At 36.3% G+C, this 14289-nt stretch overlaps 1 protein-coding gene across 1 annotated transcript in view; it reads right to left on the bottom strand.

Moving 5' to 3' along the window:
* The window catches only part of KIF11 (kinesin family member 11), a gene marked incomplete at its 5' end in the record, with an annotated part of 13694 nt that extends 2138 nt beyond the window's left edge, over window positions 1–11556 (bottom strand). The window contains 17 exons of the mRNA XM_009874941.1: window positions 672–951; window positions 1591–1730; window positions 2119–2277; window positions 3244–3366; window positions 3690–3862; window positions 4113–4320; window positions 5477–5665; window positions 6328–6415; window positions 6900–6988; window positions 7612–7707; window positions 7819–8061; window positions 8353–8443; window positions 10317–10441; window positions 10529–10714; window positions 11035–11113; window positions 11199–11296; window positions 11424–11556. Of these exons, the coding sequence (XP_009873243.1) occupies window positions 672–951; window positions 1591–1730; window positions 2119–2277; window positions 3244–3366; window positions 3690–3862; window positions 4113–4320; window positions 5477–5665; window positions 6328–6415; window positions 6900–6988; window positions 7612–7707; window positions 7819–8061; window positions 8353–8443; window positions 10317–10441; window positions 10529–10714; window positions 11035–11113; window positions 11199–11296; window positions 11424–11556 (2500 nt within the window). The remainder of the gene's footprint in view (window positions 1–671; window positions 952–1590; window positions 1731–2118; window positions 2278–3243; window positions 3367–3689; window positions 3863–4112; window positions 4321–5476; window positions 5666–6327; window positions 6416–6899; window positions 6989–7611; window positions 7708–7818; window positions 8062–8352; window positions 8444–10316; window positions 10442–10528; window positions 10715–11034; window positions 11114–11198; window positions 11297–11423) is intronic.
* Window positions 11557–14289: the final 2733 nt, after the last annotated feature.

Genomic DNA, 14289 nt, shown 5'->3' with positions numbered 1-14289 from the left:
TAGGGAAAAAGGAAAACATGTATTTTTGGCCATTCCCATTGGAATGAAACGTCTTAAGCATTCAGTATGTATAACAGATACAGGGCTGCCTTGAGACTGCAAATGCTTTTAACAGTTACATTCTTCATTTGAAAAGTTAGCAAAAATGTTGGATTTGTCTATTTCATAACTATTAGAACAATAAAACAAGAAGGGTGAGAACTTTGTGATGGGGAAAAAAAAAAAATTCTCAGAGAAGAGGCCAGAAAGAGTAGATACTTAAAAAGGAATGTTTTTTCCCATAATGTTAATCCATCTGAAGAATAAAGTCGCTTGCATCCTCCATGGCATAGTCTATAGTTGACCATTGCACAAATCCCCCAGGGACATTACTGGTAGATAAATATTTACTACCAAAAAGATGTAAAAAGTCCAAATTAAAAATGAAGTCAGACATATGGGATTAATCAAGACACCATTCTTAGAGGCTGTTTGCATTTTAAGTTCAAAGACTTCCTCTTAAATTAAGCTTTTGGTTTCCTCTAATTGCATCTATTTAAGCTGAGTAACATGAATCTGCCGTGATCGAAAAAGCACAATCTTGTTCTGACTATGAGAACTTCTTACTCCCCTCAAATTCTACTGTACAAGTTTGTCTCTATCTTGTATTAGACTATAATGACTATAAGTACCTTTTGTAAACACTGAAGTTGCTGTTTCTCATCACTGAAGAACAGTAACTGCTGATTGGTACAGTCAACTATCTGAGCAGTTGTGAATTCACCACATTTATGAGTATCCTGAGACACATTTTTGAGATTGCTGAGAAGTTGTTGACAGCGGTCAGTGGATTCTTCCAGAATCATCTTGTTTTCAGCATTTAGAGTCCTGAGCTCTTGAGAGAAATTATCCAGAGATTCAATAAATTTGCTGTGATTGGAAGTTGCACTGCTGCCTAGGTCTGTAGTTTTCCTGCAATGACACATTTGTAACAGTTCAGAGATTTTGTAAGGTGGATTTTAACACGTTCTACATTTAGAAATATTTGAGACCAGAACCAGTGAAGTAGTGCAGTTCTATCAAACCTATTAATTATAAAGTTTTTGCTCTATTTAGTAAATTTTCAAATTGCAGCACTTGGGAGCAGTAGGTTTGTTGAATCTACTAACACCATCATGCCCCAAAAAAACCAGCAAAACCACCCCAAACACACACAAACTAAAACCCAACTTTGGCAAGTCCTTAGTTATCCAATTTGCAACTGAATGAATCAAGCTGCAATAGATACACTATCATACTTCAAGTTAAGCCTTTACAGCATGAAGTTCTCAAGTCCAGCCCTATGAGGGCTGTTCATCAGCACATTGCTCGCAAAACCATGGTGTCTTATCTGCAGTAAGCTCAAGAGGAAGAGCCTTGTAGAGCTACCTTTTACTTTGGATTAAGGTGAGCTATGATCTACATTTTGTGGCAGAACTCAGCTCTAACATACAGGTCTCATTGAGAAGACTTTATGAGCATATAAATATGAAGAGCATCTAAATTTTGCAGTCCTCTTCATATATAGTTTTATCTCACATGAATATACATCAAAAGTAACCTGCTCCTTACAGGTGAACATTTTCTTGCACGACAGCAATGGTGGTCTTCAAGTTTCCATTTTTTGCAAGTACATTATTTAAGTTCTTCTGAGTCTCCTGAGCAATGAGGTTAAGCTGGCTTTGCACTAAGGACATTAGTTCAGCTACACTCTATGAAGAAAAATAGCACATATTTGACTGTTACTGTGCATCTAAAAAGGTACATAAATGCTTTTACAAAAAACACAGCAAATAAAAGAGCTTTATCATTCTAAAGATGAAAGTAAAATTTTTGTGTAGAGAAGATATAGACACTTTGCTTTCGAAGATATATGTAAAGGCATATATACTTAAATGCTCAGAGCAAGGGTTAATCTTTTGTTACCTTCCTACATAAACTTCTTCAAGGAGCCCAGCAAAGGCTAAAAGAATCAGGATCATCAGGTCACTGTTCTAACCTTTCTCAAGAGGCAAGTACAACGGTTACCTGCTATAAAGAGTTTAAATTAAAGCAAGCAATCACACTTGCTGTTAGGATTTCTTCTTACTCTAAGCATACCTTTGTATATGCCGACCTTGTAATTTCCATTTCTTCTTTTAAACTCTCACAGTCCTTCTGAAGCTGAGCAAAAACACTGTCTGTTTCTTCCCGTAATTTTTCTAGAGTGACAGAAAGATCTCCAAAGAAGGTATCCATTTCCTTTTTATGACCCTCCACCTTCAAAAAAAGTTTTAAAGTTAGATATTTGTGTTTAGGCAAGGACCAAATGCTTTTTCCCAGCATAATTTTACAGAAACAAACTCTAGCTCAAGGAAATTGTCAAAGGCAGCAATAAGGTATTGTGCATAAAAGGTGGAAAATAACACTTAAAGCAATCTGAAGTTACAGAGGGGTACTTGATATGGGCTTTTCCAAATAAAAAATGTGGCATGCGAGGTAGACACAGATAAAGCATTTGGTTCAGACAAGAGCATGAAGCAATGGTAAGTCATAGACTATTTGCTGTCTAAGTCTGAAAACCAATAAAAAGCTTCTAGATAAGGGGAGTTGATTTCAAATGAGTTGCAAGTGACAGAAAGGGGAAATTTTTCAGTCAGTGTAAGAGGTCACCAGGAACACAGACTTGGTTTTGAGAAAAGGGAAAAAGAGGAATGAAAGTGCGAGGCTACAGTTCTACATATACATCATGAGATAGACTAGAACTAAAAACTGAAGAAAGGATCTTGTTCTAAGTGCAGTGTTGTCTGCACTTATGGTTATTGTTAAAAAGGCATCACATTTCCCAGGAATCAAAGCAACTACAGAAAAAGTTCGGTATGACAGCAGGAGAAACAGGAAGTGACAAGAACTAAGTTGGTTATTTCAGATTTCTAAAATAGAGGAAAGACTATATTAAGGATAATATTTGCTACATATAGCTTTAAATATCCATGGTTTACTATTCTCCTGTGGCATTTAGGTGAGATGTACCAATGCAAGTAACAAGCAAATACACCTCACTTGGAAGTGAAAAAGTCATCTGAAGGAAAGAGCTAAAAGGTAGAAATCATGGGACAGAATAAAGGGGAAAATGCCAGACCAGAAGTGGAAACACAGTGACATGCTACAGAAAAAACACCAGAGTTATCTGTGAATTAAATAAAATAAAAGAGCACAAGGTAAGAGACAAGTCACATCCATTACCTTGTCAACCACAGCAGAGTATTTCTTCATGTTACTCTGAAACTGACAGTTGAGCCCCAAGACAAATTCTACCATTGGTGTCAAGCTATTTAATGCTTTTCCTAATCCAGATGTATGTTCCTCCTAGGAACAGCAGTGAAAAGAAACAAGAAACAGCAAAAATAAAATAGGATATGACTATTTCTTCATCTACAGTTGTAAGAAGCTATCCATATACACATCCATGTACTCTGCTTTTACAGTATTTGCTATATAGTAGTATATTATAGCTTGTGGTGGTGACATAGGAGGGGAAGTGACAAGGGATATCATCATGGCCAAGTGCTAACACAGAAACAGGTAGAGAGCATCAGAAAAAAAAACCCTATACAACATTTACAGAATCTCTTTTGTTTGAGAACAATTTCATATATTAAAGTAACATAAGAGTATGTAAATTTACTAACGATTAATCTCAGCAGCTCAGCTTTACAATCAAGTGACAGCTTTTCATGCTGTGTTATTTTTTCAGACACGTGAGAAACTTCAGTAGAGACCAATTCTTTAACAGAGGCAAAAGATGCTGATACAACTGATGCAAAGATATTGGCTGCTGAAGAACTGGTAGACAGAAGGTCTCCTATGAAAGAAATCAAGAAGCATTAATAATTTTTTTAAAAGTTCTGCTGTAAATCAGAAACTTTTTAAAATAATCTTCACCTTACTGCCTCTTACAGCACAGGAAGGCTGTGGATCACCCCAGATACACTATTACTGGTGCAACACTACACCACTTAAAACAAAGCCTCTTCCAGTTACTAAACTAGATCCATTTCATGAAACTGATGCAAAAAAATCAGGATGACATACTGATACAGGATTACACTTACCTATAAAATTTGTGTAAGATGTTAACATTTGTTGCTGCTTCAAATTGTTTTCACTAACTGAATCTTGTATTTTGTTGAACAAAGCATTCATTTGTCCTGCAAATGTATTTTGGACGATAGCATTGTGTTGATCAACAGCCTTCTTACGGTCCAGTTTTGCATGGAGACCAGATACATCTTTTGTAGTTTCTTCAACTGTACTAAGTAACTACAATTTTAAGTTATTTTAGTCAGTCTTTAAAAAGAAGTCAAGCATATATTACATAAAGAAAAGCAACTCCAGTTCTGAGTTAAAGACATTATCTCCTTAGAAAGACAGGTATTCCCCTCTACATCAAATTACAACTGTTCTTAATCCTAATGTTAGGTTATTTATAGTCTTAGAACACAGGAAGAAGTTACCTGTGAGAGACCATCTTTTTTGATTCTGAAATTAAAGCATTGATAAAGGACAACTCAGTATTTAAGGAATTAAAATACCATTTATCACAGAACAGTAATTGAAAAAAAAACTCATGACCGCTTCAATTTTTTCTCAAAGATTTGACAGTAGATATATTCTTCAATGGTACTCAGGCAAGAGGCTTCCAGTACTAGTACTGTGATAAATAATTTTGAATTCAAGATTACAGCAGGTTCTTGGTTTTGTAGTCAGCATAAATAACTTCTGTACTCATTTATTTCACACAAACACTCCACAACCCACATGCAGAAAAACCTAGGCAACTCCTCCAAACATTACAGGAATCTGAATAGAAAGATTTTCATGTTGAGTAAAGATACAAGTTTCATCACTTTGCAGTTTAAAGAGCATGACACACTCTGTCCTCACATCAAGTACGTTTCAATAATTATGACCAATCTACAGACACATCAGAACCACACCTTAAGATACAGAGATGACCGGGCAACGGTTCCCATTATTCACTCTGTGAGCGTCAATTACTGCACGTATCTCTGCAAAGCTTTTTTGCTATTCTTTACCCTAGTTGCATATAACTTTCACTTTTGTAGGGCCAGCCATAAATTTCTAGTAAAGAAAACTACTAATTCTGCAAAACTTATAACAACAGATAGTGCAAAGCACTGGAAGTCTCACAACAAACAAGCCTGAAGGAAAGGTAGCTCCAGACCAACCAGTGTGTTTTGCAGTCAGCTATCAATATTACCACAGAGAAAGCTACTGCAATCTTAAGTAGCTTTTCACTATAGTGTAATTTATAGAGAGCTATCCTAACTTTCCAACTTAAATATAGGTTTTGTCACACTCGCATTATGCTTTGGCAACAAAGACTTTGAACAGCCCATGAAATTCCTAAACATGGGAAGCTACTATTATAGTTAGGTAAAAGAACTGTGACAACCTTGCTGGCTGTGCCATGAAGTTTTTGTTCAGTGTTTTCCAAAACTGAAACCACATACTCTTCTTCAGCCAGATGAACCTTAGTTTCTTGCAGATCTTTTTGTGTCTCTGCCAGTTCCTTCTCCTTGATTTGCAGATCTGTTTTGCACTGTTCAAGTTCATTTTTACTAACTGTGAATAGTTCAGTGACCTAAAGTGGAAGATAAACATCAATAGGGCAACACTGCTCTTCAGAAGTTCAGTAGTCCCACTTTATATCTCTCAAATTACACCAGAATACCAGAAGGCAAGTTGTCATCTACCAATGCAGCTCCAGCCATAAGGTTCAGGTCAAACTTAGACCATAGATTTGGGTAGTCTCTGTATTCACTAAAAATATCACAAACCAACACCATTTTCACTGTAAAAATCCCTTGTTTCCCCAAACCACAAGACCAAACACTTGTTACAGTACAAGAAAAAAAAAAAATTAAATCCCACTAAACAAACCTAAGCTCCCATTTTCTGTGTAATTTGTTAATGGGAGCTCATCACCTTCTCCTCTCTCCCCTTACTCTTTGCATCAAAGTAGTCATCTGAGATGATACCATTTTACAAGCAGATTTCTGCCAAAAACGTAAAGCAAGTTAAAGTGGTAAATATTAAAAAATCTTTTAAAATAAATAAATACCACATCCTGCAACCTCGACTTCTTAACTTCGAGGATTTGGAAGCTTCCACTCTTGATTAGGAAACTTTAAGAGCAAAAGCTCTTCAGACTGTTTTTTGCTCAAACTTTTTTCTTCCTTCTTCAAAGATTTCTTTAATTTTTTGGGGGGCAGATTTAAGATACAGTTGAGAAATATGACTTACCCTTTTCACTTCTTCCTCCATGATGCTAATTTTGTCAATATACTCTGCAATTTGTTCCTCCTGAACTGTCAGCTTTCCATTAAGGGCTCTCAAGCGGGCATTAAAACAAGTAAATTAGTGAAGTAAGAACTAGTTCCAAGATTATCTACTGTTTTTTAAACTATTTATTTAGTAATTTCAGAAAATGTCATTTTCACTTAATGCAGAAAGTACTTAAGACAATTTTCCATTGAAAATTTGTGTAAACTAGCCCTCTTACAAAGCTAAGTAAACTACATCAAGTTTGCTCTGTTATAGGAACTTCCACTGAAGGAAAGGCTGCACAGTGTAAATGTGCACCCCAGCTTATGGTAAGGTTCCAGATAAAAATAAAATCCTCAGTGCAAACCTACTCTTCAGGCTTTTGTCTGTGTAATAATTAATTTCGAAAGAACAAGTTAACCAGTCAGTTAAATTCTCCTATCTTCAAGTTTCTGAAGTGAAAGTAGATCTCAAAGCATTTCTGTATAACAATAAGTACCAGTATGTGAGATTTGTTGTTCATCATTTTATACAAATTTTTTAAGACATACTCAAAATTTTCGAGGGAAAGGTAGACTCCATTTTTCTCTCGTGTAGCAGCAAGATCTCGCTTCAGACGCTCAATTTCTTCAGTATATTCCTGCATAAACAAGCCATCACACGTAAATCTGAAAATTCCTACTTTGCTTTCAAGATTTAGTTTAACAGACAATTCACAAAGATAGTGCTTTATGGAACTTCTGCATAAGCACAGGAGCAAAGCACTTTTAAGTTCAATATAGTACCCTTTGAATTCATACAACTGGATATATGTAGAGCATTGAAATCACCCATCTGAATTGTGCTTGGTTGCACAGCTTACAATGGGAATCACAGCTTCTTTAGGAAAAGGCTTTTCATTATCCATACTTACTGACAAGTTCACTTTAACTCCGGCACACTCTAGGGAATGAAGCCACTAATATAGCAAGTCCAGGAAAAAAAAAAAATCCAGTGTCATTTGGTGACCGTCCACTAACTTGTAAGCAGGTAATCCATGTACAGTCGTAGCTAGTAGCAATAGCCCTCTCTATCCAGCTTTAGTCTTAGCAACAGTTTAAGTATCTGCAAAGTGACTAACGCTAAGAGTAGCTTAGTTTGAAAGCACCAAACCGAAGAAAAGTTATAGCTTCCCCACAACTTCATTATCTCTGTATAGCAAAAACTATGTTAGCAGAATCAAATCTGACCTGTAACTCAATTTGTGAAGATATTCTAGCTTACCTTAATGAGAGCTTTTTTCGTTAGCTTCTGATTAACTTCAGGCTTGTTCATTATGTTCTTTGCTCTGTGGGCATATTCCAGCGTACTCAATGTTTCCTGTGATAAATCGATGTAACAACAGGTCAAGGTGAGTATTTAACTCATGTTTTTGTATCATTAACAAAATTAATATCTATTTTAGGAACATATTTTCAGACTTAAATTTACCTCAAGATTTACAGATGCGGGAGAAACTGTGGCAATTATTGATGTTTTTGTTCGTCCTCCAAGAGAGTCCTGAAGGATTCTTGTGAGTTTTGATTCCCTGTAGGGAATATGTGGGGCTCTTTCTACTAGAGCAGTAATAACTCTTCCAAGTGTCAGGAGAGACTGGTTGATATTTCCAGCCTCACGAGCTCTTTTATCAACTGCCCCAGATCGACCAATGTTTTCACTTCCTGCAAGGTCAACCTGAAAAACAAGACGAAGGACACGCTTCTGTCTCAAATCACCCTGAGGAGTTCTTGTCCTGTAACGTTGCCAAACACAACACGCATGAACTAGCTTACAAATTGTTCAGGAGACATTAGGGTGACAAATGCGATTGACACTTCTCAGAGTGACAAACACGGTTCATATCACTTTATGAAAATGATTTTTTTTCCCCTTATCAGAAGAAAAACTTAGATTCTCAAGAGAATGAGATTCAGATTATTCATTACTTTAATAATATTACCAATGACATTTAGTTCAAATACTTACCAAATTTAGCTTCCCAATTTTAACAAGTTCTTCTCCATCTACTGTAGTTTCTTTCATATGGATGGTAATCGAAAATACAGAGTGGGACCGGCTATAAAAGAATTCAGTTTCAGACCAACATCCTATTAAAGCCAAATCATCTGTTTACTACACAACATTCCTGCAAGTTCGGTATTTGTCCCCTTTTTAGGGAACATGTTTGGCCCATTAATTGGGACTTAAATATTTTCAATAGACAAAGTTATTCTACCATGTGTATCTTTGTGTATATACACATGAACACAGTGCTTAAAATCAGTGATAAAGCCACTGGCCAACATCTGCAGGATTTAATCCTGCTAAATTTTATCTTATTTCAAGCAAAATCAAGAGAAACACTTAGGTTTTGTTTACATTTGCGTGTTCTCAACTCACAGATACGTCAAGAAAACTAGCTGGTAGATTTTTTTAGTCAGTACACTAAGAAATGTTTTACAGAATGTGAGATTAACAAATATAGTTGTTTATATTCAGGCTAAGAAAATCAGCAAGTAGTGGAATCCAATGTTAAAAAATTTAGAACTTCAATTCAGTTTGCTTTCAAAACAGTTGTACAGTTTAAGGTGATTTTAGCTTGAGCTTATTCTTTTAATAAGTTTTTGCAATACAAAGCTGACATATTTAGAAAACCAGACGTCAAATTATAATAGTTTGACCTTGCATAAAATAACAGTTCAGGCTGAATAAACTCTCTAAATTCCCAGTAATTTCAGATTAAATTAGTTCTGTGTTCTAATCTGCAGTAGCCAAATACTCATTCCCTTGCATCAGTTGACAGATGTGCTCACTGTATCTTTAAACTATGACACACGCAGGGCACTTCTAGCTTATTGCAAAACTCTATCAACTACTTGTTCGCAATGACATAGATATCACTTCTGCAGTTCAAAAACAAGAAATCAGTAATAAACAATGACATTTTTGACCAAGGCATGTGTACCAGATTCTGACTACAAGCTACAGTCATACAGAAGCAGTCATAGAAAAAAATCATATGATGTGGCCATACAAAAAAAAAAACAACAACCCTCAACCTCAACTTCCACAATCCAGTTTGCAAGTTTTCAGAAGCTGGTTTTTGAAAAGTGTCTTGTATTGACCTGTAAAAAACCAGATCTCAGCAGTATTTTGAAATTCCAATTTTAATAACAAATCCTAATATACTATTTTCTACTGCTGGTGAGGAGAGGAAAGGATACTTGAGACTCTTACACCAAGTTTTTATTTAGCAAACAGGACTGGCAAAATAGACCAACCACCTGTAACCGCTAGAACAAAGACAATCTACCTCTCTAGTACAGGTGAATCAGCTAGGTACCTTCCAAACTGAAAAGACAACAGCCTTCTTTTTGAAGATGTATAATATCTACTGCAGAGAATATTGATCTCATACAGTGTATTTCAGTTACACATCTGTCAGACATCTGTCTTTTGTTTCCATAGGCATAGACAGCTTTGAAAAAGTTAACTTCTTATCTTTGAGTTATAATTAAATTTCAATGATCTAGATACCAGGATAAGAACATCTTGCTTCGTATCTCTCACAGTTAGGTGGAATGTCACAGCTACTGTTCCAACTAGACACTGCACATTAAGAAGGTACATATTCATAATAAAGCATGCAAACTCTAAACAAGAGGTAAGTAAAGCTTATATAAAAAGTCATGCAGAGAAAAAGTGCTTGCCCGTTTTTAAGATGAGAAGCATTCAGATTTTAAAATGCCCCTTCATACAGCTACTAGAATCACCCAGAGGATGTGATAAGGAAGAATTGTGGCTTTCTAACCCACATTTCGCAACCTGAACAATCTCAAGATCATGCCAGGTTTGCACTACACTAGCCTCAACATCTCCTACTTCTCTGGTAAGATCCTGTTTAATAATAAACAAGAGAAAAGAGTTTCCAAAACGGGGAAGATTTGTACCTGGAATATGCATTCATGTAAGTAGCTGCAGTTGTTCTTTTTGCTGCACCCCTTTCCAATATTTGGTAAACTTCATTTTTGTTGTGTACAGTTACTTCTTCCAAGCCTTTAATAATTACACCCCTCTGCCAGAAAAAAAATGCATGCTTATTATATATGTCTCAACAATCCTGAAAGCCTTAAGACAACAAATTTTGGAAGACAGCACTAACCTTGTTTCGAGGGTCATCAAACATCTGCAGTCTTTCTCCAACATCAGGAGCAGGATTCAGAAGATCAAAAAGCTCTTCATTATAGATTTCCAAGAGAGAGACTTTCACTGAAAATTCGGTACCATTCTCCATGAGTTTTTCAAATATTTGATGCAATGTACGGGGTATTATACCTGCTAGTGGATCCTACAAATTAAAGTACCAAAAGATATTTGGGCATGGGAGGGGCACATAATTTCAGCTAAGTAGTCTGGTTTGGTAGAAGCAAGAATACCTTGGTTAAAGATCATGTTCCATACAAAGATCGCCAAGATTTGTACACACGCACTAAAGATGTAAAGTTCTGATTTTCATATAAATGAACAAGATCAATTGTTGATTTATAAACAGTCACAGAAAATCAACTTCAGGATTTAAAAGGCATCAACTTTAAGTTTTCTTTAGCATTATGCAATTTTTATCTTTAAACTAGAGTAGACACCAGAAATCTCAAGAGTGAAATATACCTCTTCCCAAGTATATTCTTCATTGGGTGACCGCTCCCCTTCCATTGTGAAGGTCTTACCAGTACCTGTTTGGCCATAACTGTGAGAATAAAAAAATTTTAAAATGTAAACAAGAAACTAAAAATCTAATAAAATCTCCTAATAACAGTAACTGGCTTACTCACGCAAACACTGTACAGTTGTAGCCCATAATAACTTCATCCAAAATGGGGCACACCACACTCCGGTACACATCGATCTGCTTTGCCTGAGCTCCAAAAACCTGTTGAGGCAAAGACAGCACATCCCATTTATCTGTAGAGTAATGTGTACTAACTCATGGTAATCAGACCATGTTAGAGAAAAGTACTAGTTTGTTTCTAGAAGTCCCCAACTTGACAAACAGTTACCATATCAAAAGTGTAAGTCTTTCTCGATGTCTTATCTGTCATTCCTCCAGTGCGGACACTGACTTCCTTTCTTGCTTGATCACAGTCTACAACAGCATAGGAGTTGACTTTACGTTCCGAGGCATTAAAAGGCCTAAAAAGATAGAAGTTAAGAATATTGGATTGACATCCTTGCTAACAAGTACATAAACTGACAAAGCAGTAATATCCCTCAGCTTAAGTATCTAAAACAGCATAACTGAGTAAAACAAACATAAAGCTTTCAATTTCATTAATAATTGTTTAAGGAAAAACTGCTGCAGTCTGGGCAGTTTTCAGAACTTGCTTCTTCTTCCACCCACTGTGGGGCAACTTGAGTGTCTGTAGTTTTTAAATTGTTCACATATATATTTTTTAACAAGTCCAGACACACTTTTAAGATGATCTAGACATGCACACTGCTAACTTGCATTAGGAAATGTTGTTCAATTGCAAAGGGATGGAAGATTAAATATAACAAACAGCTACATAAACACAAGCCTTCGAAAAAAGGAAAAATACATGAAAGTTAAGGTAATAGTGAATCAAGCAAACTTTTTTATTTTTCTCCTTTATTTTTCATTTACACAGGCAACAAAGCCTACATCTTACAGTGATGACACAACGCTCTAAAGCGCCACAAATACTACTAACAGCAGAACAGTAGGCAGCAATACCAGAACCTTTATAATGTTGAGACCTTTCAATAAAATTTGTGAATCGCAAATAGAATTTAATAGAATGGGCAAAATATCAGATTTTTTGGGGAAAACTTCCACATATCTTTTCACTCTTTTAGTAAGTAAAGTTTAATAGTGGTATGATAAAAATTTAAAAACTTAATAGTGAGCATTTTGTTTCATCACTAAGTTAATTTAAACCCAGTTGCACACAATTTTCCTTGAAGAGGGGTTTGCAACAAGTTCTCCCCAAAAGCATGGAAATGACCGTGAGCTGAAAACTAAAAGCACAAAATGCTATTTCATTACTCTTTTAGCAGCACTACCACACTGAATGTCTGTGCTACCTGTACAGTTGTCCCAAATGGTCAAATATGTAACTGCCTCAACCTTAGTTTATAACATTTTGACAGTAGAGACATTTCAGATGCTGTCTTTTTAAATTATAATTAAAAAAAAAATACCACAAGCACATGGCATCTTAGCTTTCCTGCCTCTTGTGGCTGATGTTTCTTCCTCTACATAGCACTGAGGCTGAAGCGTTAGATTCTAAACAGACCACTAGACACTTTGGTGCAAGACTGACAGATTATCACTAAAATCTTTTTCAAAAAAGCAAGTTATAGCTTCAGTTTTGTGACTTTTAAAATAGTAGGGAGCTGACAAGTGAATATATTCTGCTCTATAATGATGTAGCGGTGAATCAGTCAAACGCAGGAGCCTTAAATTCAGCTAAGCTGGAGCATACATTCAGGTCATCACCACACATCACTAGACAAGCAGCAACCTGGGCTGCCACGTCAACATTTGATCACCAGTTCATTGCTTCAGGCACGAAGCATATTAACGTGCACATTAACAATACTTTTGAGTTTCCAGATTCACATTTTACTAAAGCATAGTAAACATGTTGCATTAGAATTTTATTAAAAACTCAGACACATCAGATTTTGGAAGAAAATACAAATGCATCTACCTATCCGTAAGCTAAGGAGAACCTAACTGATGCAGAAGAAAAAGGCGGAAGGAGAATTTATTTGCTCAAACACACTCAAGCTCTACTCAGAAAGAAAGCTGTACAAGAGGCAAGAGCAAGGAGAAGAGAGAAAGCTTTTAGGGGTTAGAGAATCTTGGCATCAGACTTCAGTTGCAACAAAAGCAAAACATCATAGCATGAAAAATTCTGATGCTACTGTCATATTGAGCATTATATTTAAATGAAATGTACACTGATACTTAGTGAGGCTATTCTAGAACAACTGAGACTTATCAGACGAAAATGATTGCTCTCGACAATGTTTCAAACTCAACTGCTTCAATGAAATTGTCATTCTTTTGCAACAGTGTTGACCAATCCCGTTACTAAAAAGATGCTGAAATAAACGTTATGTTGCAAAAATAAGAAAAAAAAATCTTAATGTCTACGTTCACTGCGCATCCATAAAAGCAGAACTTCCAAATGAGAAGATATAGTTTGCCAATGGCATTAACAACAATAAAAAACCCCGCAAAAACAAACCACACACACAAAAAAATAAAACAAAAAATCCTACCAACTTCCAAATATATTTTATACACCATTCCTAACCTACTGTTGTTTTAAGAAAGAGTACTTTAAGAACACTTAAGACCCAGTGTCAGTGAGCAACTCTCTAAAGTCGCTTCAAAATTATAAAAAGAACCTAATTTTACGGTACATAAAATTTGTCGTCTCGTACCACAAACCAGTTCACCTCATCAACCGAGGTACCTGGTCACTGTTACTTAAGAATGTGACCTCCGTAGTTTTCAACGTGAAATCGGAGCGTTTGCACCTCTGGATTTACAGCGAAGACAAACAACAGGAAGCGGGTACAGCGGCCGTTTTACCGGCTGGTAAATCGCAGCAGCTTCCCACCGAAGCTCACAAAACACAAAAAATCAATGTGTTATTTTTCTTTTTGTGTCGTGAATATGATTCATGCTGACTCTCTTCTAGCTCTCAACCTTCCTAGATAGCTTCACACTGAAACACGTCAGAAAAGCGCAACTTCTCGCCTTTCAAGACTGCTCACAGCAGCGCTAACCCCGCGCAGAGCCGGGTGCCCGGGACGCGTCGCACAGCGCAGGCAACTGAGGCCTCGGGCAGGCGCCGCACCGCGCAGGAACTCTTTTAGTAAAAAAAGCCC

The sequence above is a fragment of the Apaloderma vittatum genome, unplaced genomic scaffold, assembly GCF_000703405.1.
Source record: "Apaloderma vittatum isolate BGI_N311 unplaced genomic scaffold, ASM70340v1 scaffold40928, whole genome shotgun sequence".
NCBI classification, from domain to species: Eukaryota; Metazoa; Chordata; class Aves; order Trogoniformes; family Trogonidae; genus Apaloderma; species Apaloderma vittatum.
This window is presented reverse-complemented; position numbering and strand designations above follow the sequence as displayed.